General features: G+C 37.1%; 1 protein-coding gene across 2 annotated transcripts in view; it reads right to left on the minus strand.

Annotated features, from left to right (window-relative positions):
- Positions 1 to 864: 864 nt before the first annotated feature.
- Positions 865 to 20,843, minus strand: part of LOC140135816 (dehydrogenase/reductase SDR family member 4-like) — a 56,330-nt gene continuing 36,351 nt past the window's right edge. Inside the window, exons 1-9 of one of the 2 annotated variants that reach the window (XM_072157441.1) lie at positions 20,182 to 20,450; positions 17,791 to 17,968; positions 16,222 to 16,299; positions 14,793 to 14,816; positions 12,860 to 12,930; positions 12,027 to 12,078; positions 10,161 to 10,295; positions 8,411 to 8,466; positions 865 to 1,729 (exon numbers count right to left, since the gene is read on the minus strand). In XM_072157441.1, the coding sequence (XP_072013542.1) occupies positions 1,615 to 1,729; positions 8,411 to 8,466; positions 10,161 to 10,295; positions 12,027 to 12,078; positions 12,860 to 12,930; positions 14,793 to 14,816; positions 16,222 to 16,299; positions 17,791 to 17,968; positions 20,182 to 20,255 (783 nt within the window). In that variant the 5' untranslated portion in view covers positions 20,256 to 20,450 and the 3' untranslated portion in view covers positions 865 to 1,614. Of the gene's footprint in view, positions 1,730 to 8,410; positions 8,467 to 10,160; positions 10,296 to 12,026; positions 12,079 to 12,859; positions 12,931 to 14,792; positions 14,817 to 16,221; positions 16,300 to 17,790; positions 17,969 to 20,181; positions 20,451 to 20,843 lie in introns of those variants that run through there. The other variant, XM_072157440.1, reaches the window with a different exon arrangement.

The following is a 20,843-nucleotide window of genomic DNA, read 5'->3' on the forward strand; positions in this document are numbered from 1 at the left end:
ATTGTCAAGATTATAACAATTTTGTTATTATGTGTGCAATTTGAAAGGTTGCAACATCTATTACTATGTAGAAAGGTGCTTTCCAAATTGAAGACTGGTCCGTGCAGGTTCTTACCAACTGATGACACATGTTGACGGACATGTACTCCAGGCGAGTAAAGCACCTCAGGCTAGACAATTTGCACCATGTGAGCTGATTGAATTTGCAACTTTCCCAATCACACTAATTTTCGCAAAATCATTTCAAAATCATTATTTCTACACATAGCAAGTGAGGTTCATGTATTGACAAACTCGGGCAAAGAAAATTCTTAGCATATGTTCATATCAATTTCTTAAATTGTGACACGGTCTAGTCCATGGGGGCCAAAGGCAGCAAATTCGAAATTGAGATAAAGGCAAAAATATTGAGTAAAAAAACAATAAAATAAGAAAATAGACATCACAAAACTTCATAACTTTAGAACCAAGTATGCTATACCTTAGGTGTGTTCTGTATTTTTAAAATAACCTAATCTTTGTAATAAGGCAGTAATTATAGTAACTCGATTTTCAAAAATGGCTCCTTTTTCCCTATATGGAGCAGATCATGTCACAATTAATCCCTGAATTAATCATTCTATGAATTTATGACTACTAAAACAAGTCTGGCCTTCTTAATTCTGTGGCATTTACTAGACAATTAAAGATCACATTATTGCAGCGGTTCCCAAACTGGGTCGCGACTCTTTTGGGGATCGCCTTTTCTCCCAGAAGGGTTCACAGGATTTGAACGGAAAAATACAAATAAATGCATCTCCATATAAACTGAGCTCAAAAAGAAACTTATCATTTTTCACAACTTGTGAATCGCAAGGACATGTCTTAAAATCCTGTCCATCAAAATGAACCAAAATTATACATAGGATTACTTCAATACTCAAAACACATGTCAGTAACCAAGCAGTTGTCCAAATGAAACAACAGCAAAAAGCACTGACACAGAACAGCTTCCTGGACCACTTTCACAGCCCAATATTTGGCACCCAGCACAAGAAATCTGTGAGAATGCATACATGATCCTTGCACAGATGATGAAACGGTGCTGCTTTCTGCTTTTCATGCATTTTCTTCAAGAAACCTGTCTTGTTGCACACTATTCTACTTACTCTTTGCGCTCAAAGTTCCATACTATTTATTTTCACTGAAAGTGAAATAACCCTATTATCAGAGATGGGGCAAAAAGGTTGCCCACCCCTGTTCTAGCATGCACTTGGTCCTAAATGCAGAGATGCCACTTGTTGAAAACAATAGCAAGTTGCAAAGCGTAGCCACTCATTCATTGCCAAAAAAATCCTGAATTTATGTCTAAAATTAGCAAAAATAAGGAATTCCTGATAAATCAGGTAAAGTGGCATCTCTGTATAGTAAATGACATGATTAATTCTCATTTCTTACTTTTGCTTGGGGTGGCTAATTATTATAATTTGAAGACACTGCATTATTCCTGTGTCATGATCTGGCAACTGAACTTCCAGTCATATGGTTCATTCTTTATATGGTTTATTTATCAGTCACACTTTTTCAGCATTAAAATGTCGAATAATTAGTTATGATATTAAATGTCGATCCATATTACAATCTTGCCTGTGAGCCTCCAGCCATCATTATAGTCTCTCCTGTGATATATGATGCATCATCTGAACATAGGAATGCAACAGCACCTGCACACTCATCTGGCTCTCCTATCCTAGAAATCACACAAAATACATACAATATGTCAATCACATTGTTTCAGGGTTGTTGATTTTAAATCAACTTTTTCATTTTTTACCATTTATGATAAATGTAAGTTAATTTCTTCCTTAAATTGACTGTTTTACTTCATTCCTAATGTTTCTACAACTTTTGGATACAATTAAAATACCTCTATGATAAAAAGTAGGTAATGGTGAATCCAACAGACGAGGACACAAAACACATCAAGGATCAATAAATGATACAAGAGGATACCTTGAATATATGAACAACTGGAAAGAAAAAAGCAAGGTACACCAACTATGATGTCACTTTATCTTTTGCTAAAAATCCATTTTTAAGGTGCAGAATTCAACAGGTTTTTCCCCATGATTTTACCAAAAAATTTTCTTTGAAATTTTCACATGTAAAAACATGTTTTGATTTTTTTGGTAAATACCTGGTATGATTGTGCATATGACTAGCATTCTTTTGACTTAATAGTCATGGGATATGGCAGTTCTTGGAATAAAAAAACATTGATTTAAATTTAAAAAAATCTGATTTATTAAAATATTGTAGCGGAAATGGATTCAGAAGAGAGATGGCGCCCTTCTGTTATTTTTGGTCACGTGATATACCTAGAGTATATAAGCCGGTGCGCCAATCATTCTTGGCTCTTCCATACCCTGCGATCGTCGAGGCAGGTTGGGCAAGACATACCTCTCTCTCTGCATCAATAACCACTACTACCGCTCCCAGCCGATCACTTGGATTCATCCCAGAACCCTAATAAATGATGAGAACAATGACATATATCCGACTCCTTCGTCTGACTCATTAGTGTGACTAGTATTATAGTATTCATAAGACTGTGCGGATTGGCCGCACGCCCTCGTCATCACCAAGTTGCCTTAGACGCTCGCTACCAGTTTCCGCCACATTGGTGAGCAGCGGTGGGATTGCAAGTCTTAACGGAGCAGAACAAGCAGAACAACAAGAAATAACATCATAAACTACTCAGGAGCGCCGGATTTATCATGAACTACTTAGAGAGCCGAAGTGCCGGATTTATCATGAATCACTCCGAGAGCCGAGAAATACAGGACACTGAAGAACTCAGAGATAATGCAGTAGGCCTCACCAGTTTGAGAGAAGCGTCGTTCGCCCGCAGGGTACGGAAGTGACACAGCATCGGATCAATGATTGATTACATCCGATAGGCCAATAAGAGAACAAATGAGAAAAGTAATTCAAAATCATAAGAAAATCACCGGAGTACATTAATGAGAACTGTAGCAGAATGAACTTGTCGCCGGATATGTGCATGTTGATAATAATCGGATCAAGTCCTCCTTCACTGTTGCCGAACAATGTTAATTAAGCAGTAATGAGAGACTCCCACGAGGAAATTGAGATGCCGTGTAGGAGCAGTACTGAGAGACTCCCACGAAGAAATTGAGATGCCGTGGTCGATGCAGTGATGAGAGACTCCCACGAGGAAAAATAGAGATGCCGTGGTAGGAGAAATTATGTAGCAGACTCCCACGAAGAAGGATGCCGTGGTTGGAGCAGAGTCCGGAATGGAAAGCGGACCAAGGGGAATTAATTTAGTAGTTTTATAGTTTCGCAATGTGTAAAGCGAGAGGTTGAAAGAAATTCTGCACATGGGAGCTGAGCCTCCAGCACATGCGAATATGTGTAGTGTATAAATAACAGGATTGTTATCAAGTTGTATCCGCAGGATAGCTTGTATCCGCAGGATAGCTTCATCCGTATCCGGCAGGATAGATTCATCCGTATCCTGCAGGATAGCTTCTATCCGGCAGGATAGCTATTGATCCAGATCCGACGGATTTGTCGGAATCCGGCATGCGCGGCAGGATAGCTTTGTCCGTGTCAGGGAGGAATCCTGAGCGGGCGAGTTGATCCGGCGAAAATAAATACGTGTCTCCGGAGAAGTTGCTCGTGGGAATGACTACCGATGATCCGGAGAAGTTGCTCCGGCGTAGAAATTGAAACAAGCAAGAACTGCGGGGAATTACTGTGAACTAATGCGTGATTGGTAATTTGCATGCATGGTCAAAATAATTATGTGATTCTAGTTGTAAAATGTTCTAAATTTCATATAATTGTCCATTTTCATTTATCCATTACATTTTTCATCTCATTCCATCATCCGTCCATCACAACACATTCCGGTCATAATTCATCCCATCTTCACCTTCCAAACCATAACAATAGTTAATACAATGTTATAATAATTCTTGATTATTGAAACAATTTAATTTAACAATGTGTATTGCTCCAACAAAACTTTTTTTTTTAAACCTCCGGAATGTCGGAGCAAGTTTAAATATATGTGATTGGTAAAGATCTTGATGCATAATCTCATGATCTCGTGTACAAAGTAAAATCCTATGAAATTGTACAATTGTTGTGTGAGTTAACACAAGTATTGGTGATTGGAAGATCTGTTTGTTTAGTTTAAACAATACAAATGCATTGATGGTGGTAAATCATTTCGGATTCCGGGAATTGTTGGACCATCAGTTGTGATCCCTGGTGTCATGTATGGGCATTGGTTGAGGATTTGTCGGAGTCTTCCCATGTCGTTGCATTTCGCTGTATGGGCCCTTCCGCTGCTCCGGTGATTCCTGAAAGCATCTGGGAATGAATGGAATGCCTACTGTAAGTGAAATGTTAATGTTGCATAGTAATTCACATTGGTGGATCAGTCATTCCGGAATTTTAGTTATCAGTCGGATTGATTAGCGAATCAGTCGATGAGGGACACGCGGGGAAGCTAGATCCCTGGTGTTAAGGATCATTGGTCCTGTCACAGTATGTGCCCTTCTGGTGATTCTGGAAATGGGAATGACTGGTATACTTATGTTGTTTGTCGGTAGTTTACAGTGCATGATTTGATGAGATCACTGCACATTCTCTCCTAGGCTTTGTTTTTAAACTCCGGAATTTCGGAGTCAGTCAGTTATATAGCGCGATTATAATGCATGAGTTGAAGTTGCAATGTGCAGAGATTCATGTAAAATTATCTATGGGAGCATGGCATGTTAATTTGTATTAAACAATAAGGTTGATTTTGCATGATATGATTGTTTTTAAATGATAATGGGAGACATTGTTTGCTCCGGATGCGGATTCGTCGGATCGGATAGGGAGTCTACCGGTGAGGGGTATGTTCACTAGCGAGGATCGGTTGCCTGTCATAGATGTTCGATCTATGTAGGTTTCTCCTGTGTTCTTGCTCATCGCTGGCCGGCTCTTTCATTGATGCGATGGCTCCGAGAAGGAGTAAATTGTTACTCCTATTATTGCTTGTGAAATGATCGTGGAAGTAACAAATATTTTTTTGATGAGTAATAACTAGAGATAATGCTTGTACCGGAGCTATGATACAGTTTTTTAAGGCGACTCCGGAATTCTAACTATAATGTCATACAAGATACCAGCATATTATACATGCTGTGAAGTTTAGAACTGCTTTGTTAAACATTTACTATCACAAAGCATGACAACAAGTAATTTTAAAGTTGATGATAATATGTTTTGGATATGCCAAATTACTTGTTGTAGATATTTTGGAAAATTCAGTTAATTTTCCCACATGTTTATATGTTATAAAGTGTTGAAGAGTTTCTCTTAATATAAAGATGATAGTTTTAAGGAAACATCATTTACTCCGATTTTGGACCAAGGAGCACTAATTGAATCTGAGAGCAATGTGTATGGGCACCGGTGAGGGTAATGCACGATCATGGATGATCTCGCTCCATGTTCAGTATCCTCCAGCATGCTCTTGCATGTCGTTGTCTGGCTCTTTTGGTGATCCCTGTTCCGATTAGGCGTAAGTGATCGATCCTTACTGAATCAGAAAGATTCAGTTGCGTGTGATTTGATCAGTTTTGAAAACAATCACCGCACACATTCCCCCCGGGCCCGACTATGTACGATCCGGGACGGATCGGTTTGGGGAGGGGGTGTGTAGCGGAAATGGATTCAGAAGAGAGATGGCGCCCTTCTGTTATTTTTGGTCACGTGATATACCTAGAGTATATAAGCCGGTGCGCCAATCATTCTTGGCTCTTCCATACCCTGCGATCGTCGAGGCAGGTTGGGCAAGACATACCTCTCTCTGCATCAATAACCACTACTACCGCTCCCAGCCGATCACTTGGATTCATCCCAGAACCCTAATAAATGATGAGAACAATGACATATATCCGACTCCTTCTTCGTCTGACTCATTAGTGTGACTAGTATTATAGTATTCATAAGACTGTGCGGATTGGCCGCACGCCCACGTCATCACCAAGTTGCCTTAGACGCTCGCTACCAGTTTCCGCCACAATATCTTAAAATCTTAAAAACAAATAAAAAATCAACAACCCTGCATTGTTTCCATTGCATAGATTTCTTTTGACATTGGGGGGATGGAGATTGGTATAGAAGTCCTTGAATGGATTGTCTTTCACTCCCAGAAAAACATTCTTAGAACAAATGTGCTAAAACAAATTTCAAGTTTTAAAACTAAAATGGTCAAATAAGAGAGTCATTTGGTCAAAACCTCACACCATTTTTCTCAAAAATTATTGTGCATTGGGGACAAGTAAGATATATACATATATAGGGACAAGGACTACAACTACTGCACTGAAATAATTAAAGGCCCATTCAGTGATTTGCTCATCCGGACGATCGTAAAAATCATCAAAATTCAGATTTTGGTACCTTTGTAATTGGCATAGATGTGCTAACATAGCCTGCTAGTGGTTCGGTCGAAAGCCGTCGTATTTTAGACAAAATAAAGCATTTGCATGATTCTGGACTTTTGATACTGACAGTACAAAAAGTCCGACTCGAGATCGAAAGAAGCTCACTCTCCACTGCACTAACACGCTGCTATGTATTGTTTCTACTACTTATTACATCAGTAGCTACTATTTTAAACAAAATACACAATTTTAACTGTTTTTCATATTTGAATTGACCGTATAGTTTGCCTCGGTGACCTTTAATTGCTTATTTTGTTTTCTACTACAAAAATTAAGCGTCTGTTTTAAATCAATTTAGACTCTACTTCCCCGTGTTAGAAACACTGGACTAGGAAGTTTTCCAGTCGATTGGTGACGCGCACTGTACTAAAAATCTCGATTTTCTCGAGTCGATCTGAGTTGAAGTAGAAAACCTTTCTAAAACTTCTGTTTTTGACTAATTTGTCGATGTATTCAGGGGAAAAGTGGTTTAATGAAATTCTGTAGACTTATTCTTTATTTCTAAGCAACTCTGACAAATTTCCATTGTTTTTAATGTTCCTGTGAAATCACTGAAAGGGCCTTTAAGCACTTTCTAATGTTATTTCTAAAAAGAAACTCCATTTCCTGCTATGAGGATGTCAGTTCTGGTGTTTGTTTCTAGAAGAGAGATCTATATTTTACTTTTATCCTGGGGGACGGGGTGTCACTCCTAATCAGTCCAAAGGTATGATAAAATTAAGGTTTCGAGTCTCAGTAAAATACAGTTTTGGGAGTAAAGTATCATTTTGAAGCTTGAAATATTATCTTTTCATTAGAAAAAAAACACACTTATTTGCATATCCTCAGGGCAGGAATTATGCAATTATGCATAATTAGTCCATTTAAATTTTAAAGCTGATGATTTTCCAAAGATTGAGGATATTTTGAAATTGAATGTACATGTAAATCCCATAACTTTCACCAGTTTTGCAATTTTTAGGTTTTGCATATTTTATAACGATGGCAGTTTGGGGCATTTTCGGCCATGTTTGACCAATTCTTACACAAAAACTATATATTTTCAACCTTTCATGAAAAAAACCCCAAAACTGCCCTAATTAGGGGCCTTTTTTGCAAGAAATCTGATTTTTTTTTATAGGACGTTTTTGGCTATAACTTGAGATTCCTTTGACGGATTTCAACAATTCAAAAAGTATTCTTCGTTTCTGCACACAATGTTTCCAATAAAAGCAAATTTTATTATATTTTATCATTTTGAAATTTTCCTGTGACCCCTCTACATGTAGTTATATTTGAACAAAAATTTTCTGAAGTAAAAAAAAAAGGATGGCGGTCCCAGAGGTCATCCAAAGATATCGGTAGTGAAGACCATGCATATTAATTCATGCGAAACATTTTTGTGAAATACAAACTAATTGTACAAGTTGACCTCAATTGACCACTGATCTCCGTATGTTACCTTGACCACCACCTGCGCCACCACCATATTGTACATGAAAGTTCCCATAATGCAGATTTGGCTCGAGTTTGGTTGCAATAGGATTCAAACTGTTCATATAAGACCAAATACACACACAGACCGACGGACACACGGCATGTGATGCCATTTAAGGTCTTTTCCTTCGGACGACCTAACAAAACGGATGTGGTACAAAAACAGCAAATGGTTTTGTCACTAGCTGCCTTGTCGACACGTTATGTCTTGTTTTATTGGCACAATATTGGCACAATGAGACCAAATTTTAATCTGTTTCCAGATATTTTTTTTTCAACTTCCAGATTTTTTTCCTGGTTGTGTGCAAAAGTATGTATAGTTAAATAATTTCAGATTTTTTTAGCTGTTCCAGACCCTCCGTTTGCCAAAAACAGATATTTTTCAAAGACACACTCTAAAGCCTGAATATGACTACACATACCTTCTCATTGGGATATCTGCCACAGCCTGTTCTTGAACTGCCTCACTTTGCCAAAGCTGATGTAAGAAGGAAAACATGGAACAACATTATATTGATAACACATGTGCATGCTCACTGACTTGCTTCACTCTCTCTCATGGACACATTCCAAGGTTTGTAGGTTTTTGCCGCAGGTGGGAAAAACCAGTTTTTAACACTTGGCAAAAACAGTTTTTGCCTGCAAAAATGGCAAAAACTAAAAAAGTGAACAATTTTCATCTTAAAACAAATTATTAAGTAACAAAAATAATTTTCTGCGTGTAACAAGGTCAGATTTTATAATTAAAAGTAACATATATGCTGGCGAAGTTATGTAATAATCGGATTAACTACCATAACAATAGGTGAAAACAATTTTTGAATATACCGCGCAGCACTGATACTTTCACGCGGCATTGAACCATGTCAAGCTGATCACTTGCACCTGTAAGATTTGATAGTATCTTTGAAAAGACCAGTATTGTATTCAATCTATGACTACAGACATACACAGGTGATGAGTGTAACCTGCTTGTAGTGCAGCGCGATATGTAAAAAATTGTTTTCACCTATAATTAATCCGATTAATTATGTAACTTCGCCAGCGTATAGAAATTAAATGCACAGGTTTTCATTGCTCACTAGTGCACTAACTGAAATGCATCATATCAACTTCAAACTTTTTTTTCAAAACTTCATTTTTAGGATGTGATGAGACAAAACAATTGTTGCTTGATGAGACAAAAAATTTGTTGAAGGATTCAATATTGTGTGTCACTGTGTATGAGCTTTCTTCGTTTTAATATTTGACTGACCATAAATACATTTTTGCCAGTTTAAACCAGGCAAAAACAGGTTTTTGCCACTTTACCGGCAAAAGACCAGGTGCTATGTTGTTAACTCGGATGCCTTTGTCGGCCAATTGCGGTGCCATAGCACAGACTGGGGGGGCACTGGTACCAATCACTTTGATACACCCTATACAAGCATACATTGCTGTTGGCTGCAGTTGACACAACATACAAAACCATACAAAGTCTATTGTTAATGTGTTTAAAACAAAGGGTGCCACTCATATATAGACCTTTTTCTCAGACGTCACCAATCAATTGATATTGGGTCTAGCATTCGAGTCATCAGCACCCAACGAAAAATACCATGGCGCTGGCACATGATCAACTTCTGCGCGGAATTGCCAGCTCGAGTACGCTTTTAGTTTGTCACGTGTGTAAAAAGTAAACAAATATGTGAAACAAAACAAAGATTGATTTTCAAATAGCATGGCGGTTTTTCCGTATCTTTTGTATTTTGTGGTATCAAAACAATCTGAAACAAAGGTAACCATGCAGTGTACAGTTCCCTTTCAAAAAATTATTTTATGGAAGCTAAAATGAAAGATGACAAAACAGAGGAGAAAATATGCAGTATTTGGTGTTTTCACACTGTGGGCATGTGGGAAACGCACATGTTGTTTGTTTACATCTGATACCCCAATATCGATTAGGTGATGTCATATCAGAAAAAGGTCTATAAGCAAGATAGGTACATATGGATTATGCATCAGCAATTTGGAGGCATAATCTGCACAATATCCTATTCTTATAGTTCATGATTTCACATTTTTCTCATGAGGGATTATATGCCCAATGCCTAGCATAACACATTGTATCATATTTGCCAAGTATTTCCTAGGATTCATATGAGTGGCTCCCTTGTTCAATTCATAACTTACAGCGCTACTGAATTTAGTTTTGATGATCCCTGGTGCGATTCCATTGACTCTGATTCCAAGGGAGTATAGCTGTGGTGCTAAGGCTGGAATCAATCCTAATAAGGTTGTTTTACTGACAGAATATACACCTAATAACTGTGGACAGATAAGATGGTGTTAAGTTTTCTTGACCCGCAATATCACTAAGAAATTTCTTATGATGTATACAGAGCTACTACCAATGAGGTAGAAAGGATAGAGTGCCCTGCTCGCCGAATCTGTGAAGCAGGTTTGGGTCCCGGTTTGCGGTTTGGGTGCTGTATAGATCACAAAGTTGAACAAATCATGTATTAAAATGCATTAAATTTCCCAGTATACCATTGTCTTTATCAAAAAATTGCTGAATTATAAAGGCAAACACGCCTGAATCTGGTATTTCATCAGTGTTGCCACGCTAAACAACTCTACCACTTTACGAAATTTCGCCTTCAGTCGCCGTTCCTGTAGCGCTGCATGGCAACGGGCGAATGTACTAGATTTAGGAGCATGCTTGCCTTTATTATTCAGCAATTTTTTGATTAAAAAATGGTACACAGTAAAGTTGAATATGCTAAAACAAGTAATTTATTTAATTTTATTAATCCATACATGCTAGAGTAAACTCAGTTTCCATTTTAGTTGTATTTGATGCTGATTTTGTTAGGTCCCTTCATTTCATAATGGCTTATTCAGTGTGTGATTGTCAATGAAACGGCAACGTACCAGCTCGAGCTCAGCGATCTATGTTTTTCTACGTCATTGGCTACTACACAGTGAGAATTTCAAATGAATGACCAGTCTGCCATTTTAGATGTGCATTGTAATTTCATGCATCTTCAGCATCTAGTAACCTCCCTGTGGGTGCATTGTTATGGTTTACTGGCAGGAACGTGAGCAGCCACGCTGTGTTCATTCATTGGAAATTCTCACTGTTGGGAATAATTATTGATTTTTTAAAAATTATTTAAACTTTTCAGGTAGGTTTCTAGAAAAAGATACTGCTTTAAGGGCTGGGGTATGAATGTTTGGACAGTATTTATTGTGGGACATTAGAGCACATCAGACATATCGAATTGCATTCTGAATAATTAAGAATGTCATTCTGATATCAAATAATTTTGATTTTTTGAAATTCGCAATTTAATACACATTTTATGGCAAAACATTAAAAATTGATATTTTTGATATTTAACAGTACTTGAAGTGAACTTTATAAATCTGATGATTTATATTTAAAGTGTATGTAGGTGGGATGAAAAAGTCGACGATCAATTGAAAATTTTGACTTTTCAGATTGAAGATATGGATTTTTTTTCCCAAAACACCAAAAAAAATTAGGTCTTTTTGGGAAAAAATCCATATCTTCAATATGAAAGGTCAAAATTTTCAATTGACCGTCGGCTTTTCCTCCCTGCTACATACACTTTAAGAATATGTCATTAGATTTATATAATTTACTTCGAGGACTGTTATATATAAAAAATACTGTGATTTTCAAAAAATGAAAATTATTTGATATCAGAAAGACATGCTTCGTATTCAGAATGCAATTCGATAGGTCTGAGGTGCTCTCATGTCCCACAAAAAATACTGTCGAAACGCAATAAACGCTCATTTTAGATCCCTTAAGAGAAGCAGAGAGAATAAACTAGACTGTGCCCAGAAAGTATCTGGACACTTGGATAAAAAAAAAAAAAATCATAATTTTAAAACTAATCATTCAATATACCTATTTATATATAGGCTACATGATTTTAGGAAAAATACCTTTCACTTTCACCACTTCAATATGTTTGTGAATGTTAATAGTTATTTGACAGTTATAAAACAGTTGATTTTACAACTTACACCAGAAGGCCGATATCCTCCAATGGATGATACAAACACAACTGAGGAACCTCTGTATGGAAAAGACAAAATCACATTTAGTAGTGTGTCATTAGCATTTCTTTTATTGAAATACTGGATTGATATCTAAAGACATTTCTTATAATCTCCAATCTACTGAGTGGTTAAATAAAGACCTCTTGGAAAAATTTAATAACCTAATATTTTAATGCGCAAATGTGGAACGAGCAGGGATACATTATGCAAAATGCACCTTGGCTGGCAACATATGGAGGAAAACAAGAGACTAGCATAATCAGCTTTACTGTTTTATACTTTCAAGGCATGTTACAACCTACAACACTTAAGCGGAGAATGTGCCCGTAACTCAAAAGTTTGAAAATGGTGTTTTCAGTTTTTTGGATCTGAACACTTCATTGCATTCTTGGCAAAAAATAAGTGGACAAGTTTAAATATTGGTAGGCAAGTTGTGAGTTGTAGCAACTATTGATCAAAAGTTTTAAATAGAATCACCTGAATTGGTATTACAGGTATGAAGTTAACTGATTTTGAAACTGAAATCAATTGACTCCCAGACTTATCTGAACAAAAGTTTATGATAGCTTCATATAATTGTCTAAAAGGTTACAGCCTACAGCTGAGAGTACAAGTCTATAGTCTGAGGGTCATTAGTCCAAAACCCAATAAGTTAGTTATAATCCCTAAACCTAAACTCTAACCCTAACACTTACCCTAACATAACCCAATCCCCAACACTAAACCAAATGCTTATCCCTAACCCTAATCCTAACATAAAATGCCCTAACCCTTAACATTTACAATATGCGACTTACTTTCTCTTTTCTAGATATGGAACACATTCCTTGGTTAAGAAGAAAGCCGCCATTACATTTACATCAAATACCTGTGAAAAAACAAGACATAAAATTGGGCATTTAATTTGATTCAATAAAGAATAAGATGTGGATATTAAAGTTATATGATAAATCTATTTGGTTAAGCATGTTTTTGATGTTCATTGATCTAACTCAATTCAGAAAATCAGCGATAGGAATTTTTGTTTTTATTAACATTATCCTCTACTGTATAATATAGATGACAGAACAGGCAGGTCCGATATTTTGAATAGTCGGTATGCACTATGAAAAAATATTGGACCTGCCTGTCGTCTATCACATGGCAGAGGATAATAATAACAATTTATATTGTTTGTTCACATTCTTAGTCAGTTAAATATTATTTTAATAACTAAAGGTAGTTCATAGGATAAAATAAGTTTCCGTCATCAAAACTCCCCTTATTCAAAAATGAACATTCAAAAATAAACAAAACTTGTCTACAAATTCAGTTGGGAATACTGTGGAATATTACACACTACACTTACAATGCGCTACATACGTGAAGCAAATTTGCATAATTTGAATGGATACATCCACAAGCTGGTTTCTCTTGTAGGAGCAAGGTGATCTTCTGGGTTTTGCACCTTGATTCCAGTGGTTGCAAGTCAAGATCATTGAAAAGTTTAGTTACTGTCCCTGGTTCTCTAATAAGCTGTACTCTAATTTGCAAAATCTTGTTGTCTGTCTTTGAATACTTGAGGGAGTTATTGTTCTTAGTAGTTGCAAGTCAAGATCATTCAGAAGTTTATTTACTGTCCCTGATTCTCTACTAGCTATATTCTAATTTGCAAAATCTTGTTGTCTCTGTCTTTGAATACTTGAGGGAGTTATATTGTTCTTTTGAAGGTGAGGATTCCAGGCTGCTGAAGCATAATTATTTGAGTAATGGTTGAGCAAGTAACCTGTAGGTTGTTGTCTTAAAAGCAGTAGCGAGCCAGCGGTGGCCCCCGACAAAAAAAAAAATGAAAGAAAAAAGTGCCCCTCTGACAAAAAATAAAAGAGGAAATCAGGAGGGATATCAAAGGAAAAGAAAAGGGCAAAATTCAGCCCGATCATGGGCCAAAATAGTAGAAAAATACAAAATTTTTGTGCGCTACGCACGCACATTGTAAAAATAAAGCCATTTCCATCCTGATAATGGGAGAAAATAGTGTAAATACCTAATTTTTGCGTGCTACACGCACACATTGTCCCAGTAAAGCCTAAGCTCGAAGATCTATGTATTGTATGATACAACTGTATTTTTTCGCCTGTGCCCTCAAATGTTATTTTGCCCCCTGACCAAAAAAGCTGGCTACGCCCCTGCTTAAAAGTTGAATTATACAGCTTTACAAGTTGTGTCGAGTCATGTTCACGACACGCTATGACTTTTCGACAATGTTGTGTGTGAAGAGTCTAATAGCAAGTCTCTGTCAGTACGAAATTGCCCAAGTAGGTTGCAGAAGTGACTCTTTGCAATTCCTGGACACTGAAGTTGTAGATTTTTTTTTGTGTGTGTGTGGGGGGGTCTCTTATCTTGAAATTGATGAAACAGCATTCGCTAGGGTTGAATTCCATAAGCCACATATCTTGCCAATCTTCTAAACTACGGAGATCATTTTGTAGTTCAGTGATGTCAATCCAGGATCTGATGGTTTTATACAAAAGACAATTATCCTTGAAGAGGCAGGCAATAGATGACACATGTTAAGGCAAATCATTTAAAATGTAGATGATAAATCCAAGGGGTCCAATGACTGTACCTTGTGGAATACACAGTACCTTCTTTCAACCCTTCCTGAAAATTCTCTTCCCCAATGTTTATTATAAATCAATAGATTCAGGGTGATAAATAGACCTAGAAATCAAATAACAGTTAGGAACGTACCTTGTCCCACTGTCCCTCATTAATCTGTAAAATAAAACCCAAACAGGAAAAAGAAAACACATTTTCAGTATTATTTCATGAAAGTGATAACTGATAACTGATATAATGAAAACTATCCACTATCCAGCTCACTATTTTCTCTTCATAACTATCAACACTAAGCTGCTTCATTCTATTCAATTTGTACTATTCCACACAGGGAGTATGAATTTCAAAAGGGTTACCTGAATGGGCAACTCCATTTTAAATTTACACCCCTGTGTGGGAGACTATAAGGTCATGTCTTCCATAGGTGGTGTATGGATTTCAACTGATATAACCCTTTGGTTTGGATGGGCAACACTAAGCAGTTATGATTAATTAGCATTGTTCTATTTTTCATGCTCACTCAAACACAATTATTGTTCTGTTCATGGTGATAACTGCATGACTGACCACATTAAATGTGTCAAATTTTATACACAAAATACATAACAGATACATAATTCATTAGGAAGTTAACATTAATGTTGCGCCTTGCTAATAAATAAACTTGAAAATCATCAGCAGCAATGATCAAGAGCATATTCAGAAACTGGTGACTCCATGGGCTTGGAGTACACTAGCTTGAGATACTCTAGCTAAAATACAGGTTTACATTTACTATCTTACATTATCTTGCTGTATTTCAGCTAGAGCGCCAAACGACAAGCTTCCGGTTTTTTTGGAGAACAATACTGTTACTTAAGATGAAGAAGAAACCCGCCTCGGAGCCCGCCCTACTCATTATTTCATTGTATTTATTGCAATTTGCCTCCACACATTACGTAATCAACACAAAGCTTTTGTGAGGATTAGTGAGTGGATAAGAAATTGACAGCGGAGGATACGAAGGACATGCCGATTGCTAGTTGTCAATCATGAATTGCCGCAACGTTTTAATATTTTACTGCATGGCATTCCGCAAGCACCAAGACAAATTATGCCGTATTTTTCCCAAGATCATCTCATATGAGGTAAGCTGAATGCGATCTGTACTTTGTAACATTCCGATCGCTTTTGATCACCTATTATCGGCGAATTTGCTTGAAAACACGTGAGTTCATGTTGTGTAAACATAATTAGCATAGACACAAATGAAATTACGATGTAATACAATGCAATTTGAATGCGCAGCAGATCTATAGAAATAACATTGCCCGGTTTTATGCAGAATTAGACCCTGTCTGGAGTACACCAGGGATTGAGTGGCTGAATTGGCAGGCATTTTCAGAAAACTCCAGGATGTGAGCTGGATACCCCCTGATGATTTGAATGTTCATTCCTTTATTTGTGAAATCTTATTTCTCTATTGAAGCACATAACATGTGACACACTGATCATGAAGAATTGCTAGTAATACGTTGCTGAAAAGGAGTGTCTGTTTAATATAATATCACAAGTAACATACCTCTAACATAGGACCAAAAACAGGATTGACAGCAGCATTGGATACCAAGATATCGAAGCCTCCATGCCGAGAAACAGTCTATAAAAACAAAACATTATAATGTTATTATTTAAACAACTGGTGCTATATAAATTTTACTAGTGGACACAAAACTGATCTGGAAGTTTGGTTTGTAGAAAAAAAATTGATCAAAACTGATCTGGAAGTTTGGATTGTAGAAAATAAATTGGTTGATATTGACTAGATTCAAGGAATTTCTAAAGGGCTATTTTAATTGATACAACTTTCATCAAATGCCCATATGATGACATTTAGTCAATTTTACAATATTTTTTGAGTTTTATTGAGCTTTTCTAGGGTGATGTACATACGATGCACACATACATATATAGCATCTTCCCCTTTTGGCAGGTTTTTCCCACTTCAACCATCAATTTGATAATTTTTCGGATTTTATCTGACCTGCCTTTTACTATATTAACATTTACAGATTACACAGGCATATACTAAAACGGGTAGTGTTATTAAAGCGTGTTAAGTTCAGTTTTTCTCAAATTGGCCCCTGACTTCTCTAAAAGCGCCAATTATCAGGGATGTTGTGTGCCCAGGGGGGCCACTCACATAAAAAGTTGTAAGCATGCGTGTGAACAAAAACGCGGAATATGGGTGTTTTTTTCTACTGCTACACGGGCCCGTGTTAAGGGTCTCAAAATCATTGATTATAGCAAATAAGGGTGTCATTTTTGACACCATGTGTCCGTGCTAAGGGTAGTGGTTAAATCTAATCACATTCCTATACCCCTACAATCGTCATAATAAAATATACTGCCCTAGTAATGCAGGCGATAATTATGTTGAATAATGATAACTGAGTAGGCCTAAGCCTACCAAATCCAGTTAGGAAGTATCCAATTAGAGTATAATAATAAAGGAAATAAGAAACCTTGAAAGTTGATGTCTTTTACTTTTTTCTTCAAAATTGATCATGCATCCTTGCTAAGGGTTGGATTTAATCCACTTGTAATTTTGTCCTTGTTAAGGGTATGGTTAACAAACCATTATCCTTGTTAAGGGTCATTTTGAAGACACAATGGTTGTCCTTGTTAAGGGTGCTTTTCTGAAGTGCATTCACACGCATGCTTACAACTTTTATATATGAGTGGCCCCCCTGGGGTTGTGTGTGTCGGGGTGTGGGTGGGGATGCGTACATAGGTGTCCTTGTCTGCCAACAGGACACACACTCGTACTTTGCATTTAAACCATGGACCACTCTGCAATGGGGGACCATCCTAGGTTCCTGGATGTCTGCAAACAACTGCAAATGCTTGTCTATTTGCGAAATACATCCTCTAGTTGCTAGGTTAAATTCATACACACAAAAATAAAATGGCGGAAAATGTCCTCGGTATGGCAATCACGTTTGCAGAGTCCTAAACGGCGCGGCGTCCATGTTTGGAGGCGATTACACGAGGACGTGTGTTTGTGGGGGGGGGAAGGTATGGCACCATCCTGTATACTTTTTCCAGGGCAGCACGCCTGAACTAGGTTTCATAATGTACACACACTTACCTCACTTATCAAGCGTTGCCTATCATCTGCTTTGGCTACATGACAAACCTGTCCCCATGCACTTATATTGGCTGCTTTCAATTCAGCTACAGCTTTATCTACGTTGACTTGTTTACGACTGCTGATTACTACATGTGCCCCTTCCTGGCCCAATCGTTTAGCAATTGCAAATCCAATTCTGTAAATTTGAAAGTATGGGAAAAGTCATTGTAATTCATGCAGTATTAAAAATCCATGGATCACAAATGTGACCTGCTCTGACAAAGCCCGCCATAAGTCGCACTCGGCTATTTCGAGATATGGGGAGTCAAAGTTGGGAATAAGGGTGAAAAACCTTTTGTTTTTCTGTTTTTATTATTTTTTGATTCCTTAATATGTTTTCCGAAGCCTTTTTAGAGCATTTTAAAACAAAAAATTGCTTGCCCCCCCTTCGCTCGCCAAAAATTGCTATCCCCAATTTTACCCTCCCCAGGGCTCATAATTATTGCACAGCCCCTAAAGCACCCAAATCTAGCATTTTCTGAGCCAAACCCAAGTCCTTTACATGTCATTTTACAACTTTAAAGTCATTTTTCTTGCAGTTGCCTTTTCTTTATGTGTCGCTTCCCTCCTTCCCGTTGAAAGACCATAGAATGAGGCCCACATGTCCCAGAAACATAATTTTAGTATCAAATGAAAGCTGAAGACCTATAGGCCTACTAAATGATGACATCAAAAACCTCAATTTTCAAAATTAGTGACTTATGTCTGGTTTTGTGGGAGCGGGTCACAAATGTGATGCTTGATGTAATAGGGTGAAATTCACATGTGGAGGGGGTAAACATTTCTTGCATGTTATACAGAATTAAAAGTTGGGCTTATACAAATGTAAAATATAACCTTTAATAAATTAAGACTACCATATTAATTGAGGGAGCGATTACCGAATAGAGTGCAACTCTGCTAGTCTTATTACAAGACTGCCCTACCCCAACCCTAAACTCTGTAAATGAGGACTGGACTCAAGTCTAGCAAGTTGCACCCTATTTGGTAATCGTACCTAATTGAAACTTAATTGAGCACTGTTATTGTTATCCTGCATCTTCCAACTATAACAAATCTCATTCCCAGACTGTTCAGCGATTTAAATATATTCATGTGTTACTGATTGCTCCTATTTACTCATCTACCAGGTGCGAAGCAAGGACACCCTACTCTAGTTGAGAGTTATAATACCATGTTGGATTTTGCAGTGACATTTTTTAATCGCGTGGTACTTAATCTAATCCCACAGGGTGTATACGCACGCTTAGAAGGGCGATTTTTGTACGCTGACAATGCAACCACATAAACTCACTGATTTAAATCTGCCACTGCAAGAAATCCAACATGGTGTTAATTACTCTCAACTTGAGACGAGACACACTATAGTACCGTATACAAATATACTGCCATGAGAGGTTCTGGTTAAAACTATGGGCCCCGAGGTGAGATCAATAGTACTAATTGATCTCAACGAGGGACCATAGTTTTAACCAGAATTTCGAATAAAGGCAGTATATATTTGTTTTATATACTTAATATTAATATGTTCTTCGTTCATTGATTGGTTAAAAGAAAATTATTTGACGTTTTGACACTCCAGCTTCTATCCTGAGTGAACAGCACGACCAATTTAAGCACAACCTATATTTTGCCCTTCAAAAAAATCAAATTGGCTAAAATGGGGCTAACTAATTACAGCAGCGCCGAAATCACGCTTATGGCAGTTTCAAGGTATGTGAACTGTTCCGTCAAGATCGAATGCGTACACACGGAAGGCATGGTCAAAAGTACTATTTACGGCTTGGAGGTACTATTTACGGCTCATGCATCCGGGACATCGAAAATACTATTTACGGCTTAGAGGTACTATTTACGAATAGGAGTACTGATGGTAGAACTATTTTTGGTCATGTGATCCACTTTTAACCAATCAATGAACAAGAATATATTAATGAAGTATATAACATATAACATTTGGGTCAAGTGAAGTATAGACAACATATTTATGTAGGTTTCCTTGACTATACATGTACTTTTAATTGTCTATATAAAATATGTACAAGCTGTATCAAAATGATTGGTACCCATCAGTTTTCTTTGATAATGGATGAGTCGGACACATCAAAATTCAACATAAGATCCAAATAATTTGTAGATTAATTGTAAAACAAGTAATAAACTATACATTCTGAACATTTCAAGAGTATCCAATGTTGTATTTATGGGAGAGGCCAGCTTTTCAATAAACATTAAAAATGATGGGTACCAATCATTTTGATACACCCTGTATTGTTTGCCAATTGGGCTAACTAACAAATGTGTTAACTATAAGGGTTGCCTTTTGTACCTACTATAATCATAGCTTACCCATCTGTTGATGCAGTGACAATGGCCACTTTTCCCTGCAATCTCTTGGCGTTAACAGCTTGAACACCAGCCATTCTAATGCTCGTATACGCTACTTGTCTTCTAGTAAAGGTTCGCAACAGTCGTGTTTTGAAGATTGCAGATAAAGGTTGTATCAGGGAATGGGCAACTGTCAAAGTTCGAAGCAAAAAGTAAACAAAATTTCACGTGTGTAACCCTTGACCAGGGTATTAAAGCTCAATCCATTGATAATCATCATAATATAAATAATGCTCAATCTGTGCAGAGTAACTAACATTAACTGGTTGAACATCATTATTTAAACCGGCAAAAGTAGTATACTTTCACTGTTGATTTACTCAGTACTGGTAGATTTGGTACTTAGTGGTGTGAAGTACTTTACAGTCTTTGGCCATATGGAGCAAGTTTAGGGGGTCTATCCAAAGAATTTAGGGTCCCTTGTTGATCAACTCTTCAGATCAAATGTAAACACACTTGGTCAACACAAAGATAGTAAAACAAAGTTTATGGTCCTTTTAATGTTTTATCTATGGGACATTGTGCTAAAATTTGTAATGAAATGTTTGTCTAAGACAAGAATTCTGTCTGTCCGTGACAAAAATGGATATTTGATGTCATAACCCAGATCAGTTCGGGGGCAC

This window comes from Amphiura filiformis, chromosome 16 (genome assembly GCF_039555335.1).
Source record: "Amphiura filiformis chromosome 16, Afil_fr2py, whole genome shotgun sequence".
Taxonomy (NCBI): domain Eukaryota; kingdom Metazoa; phylum Echinodermata; class Ophiuroidea; order Amphilepidida; family Amphiuridae; genus Amphiura; species Amphiura filiformis.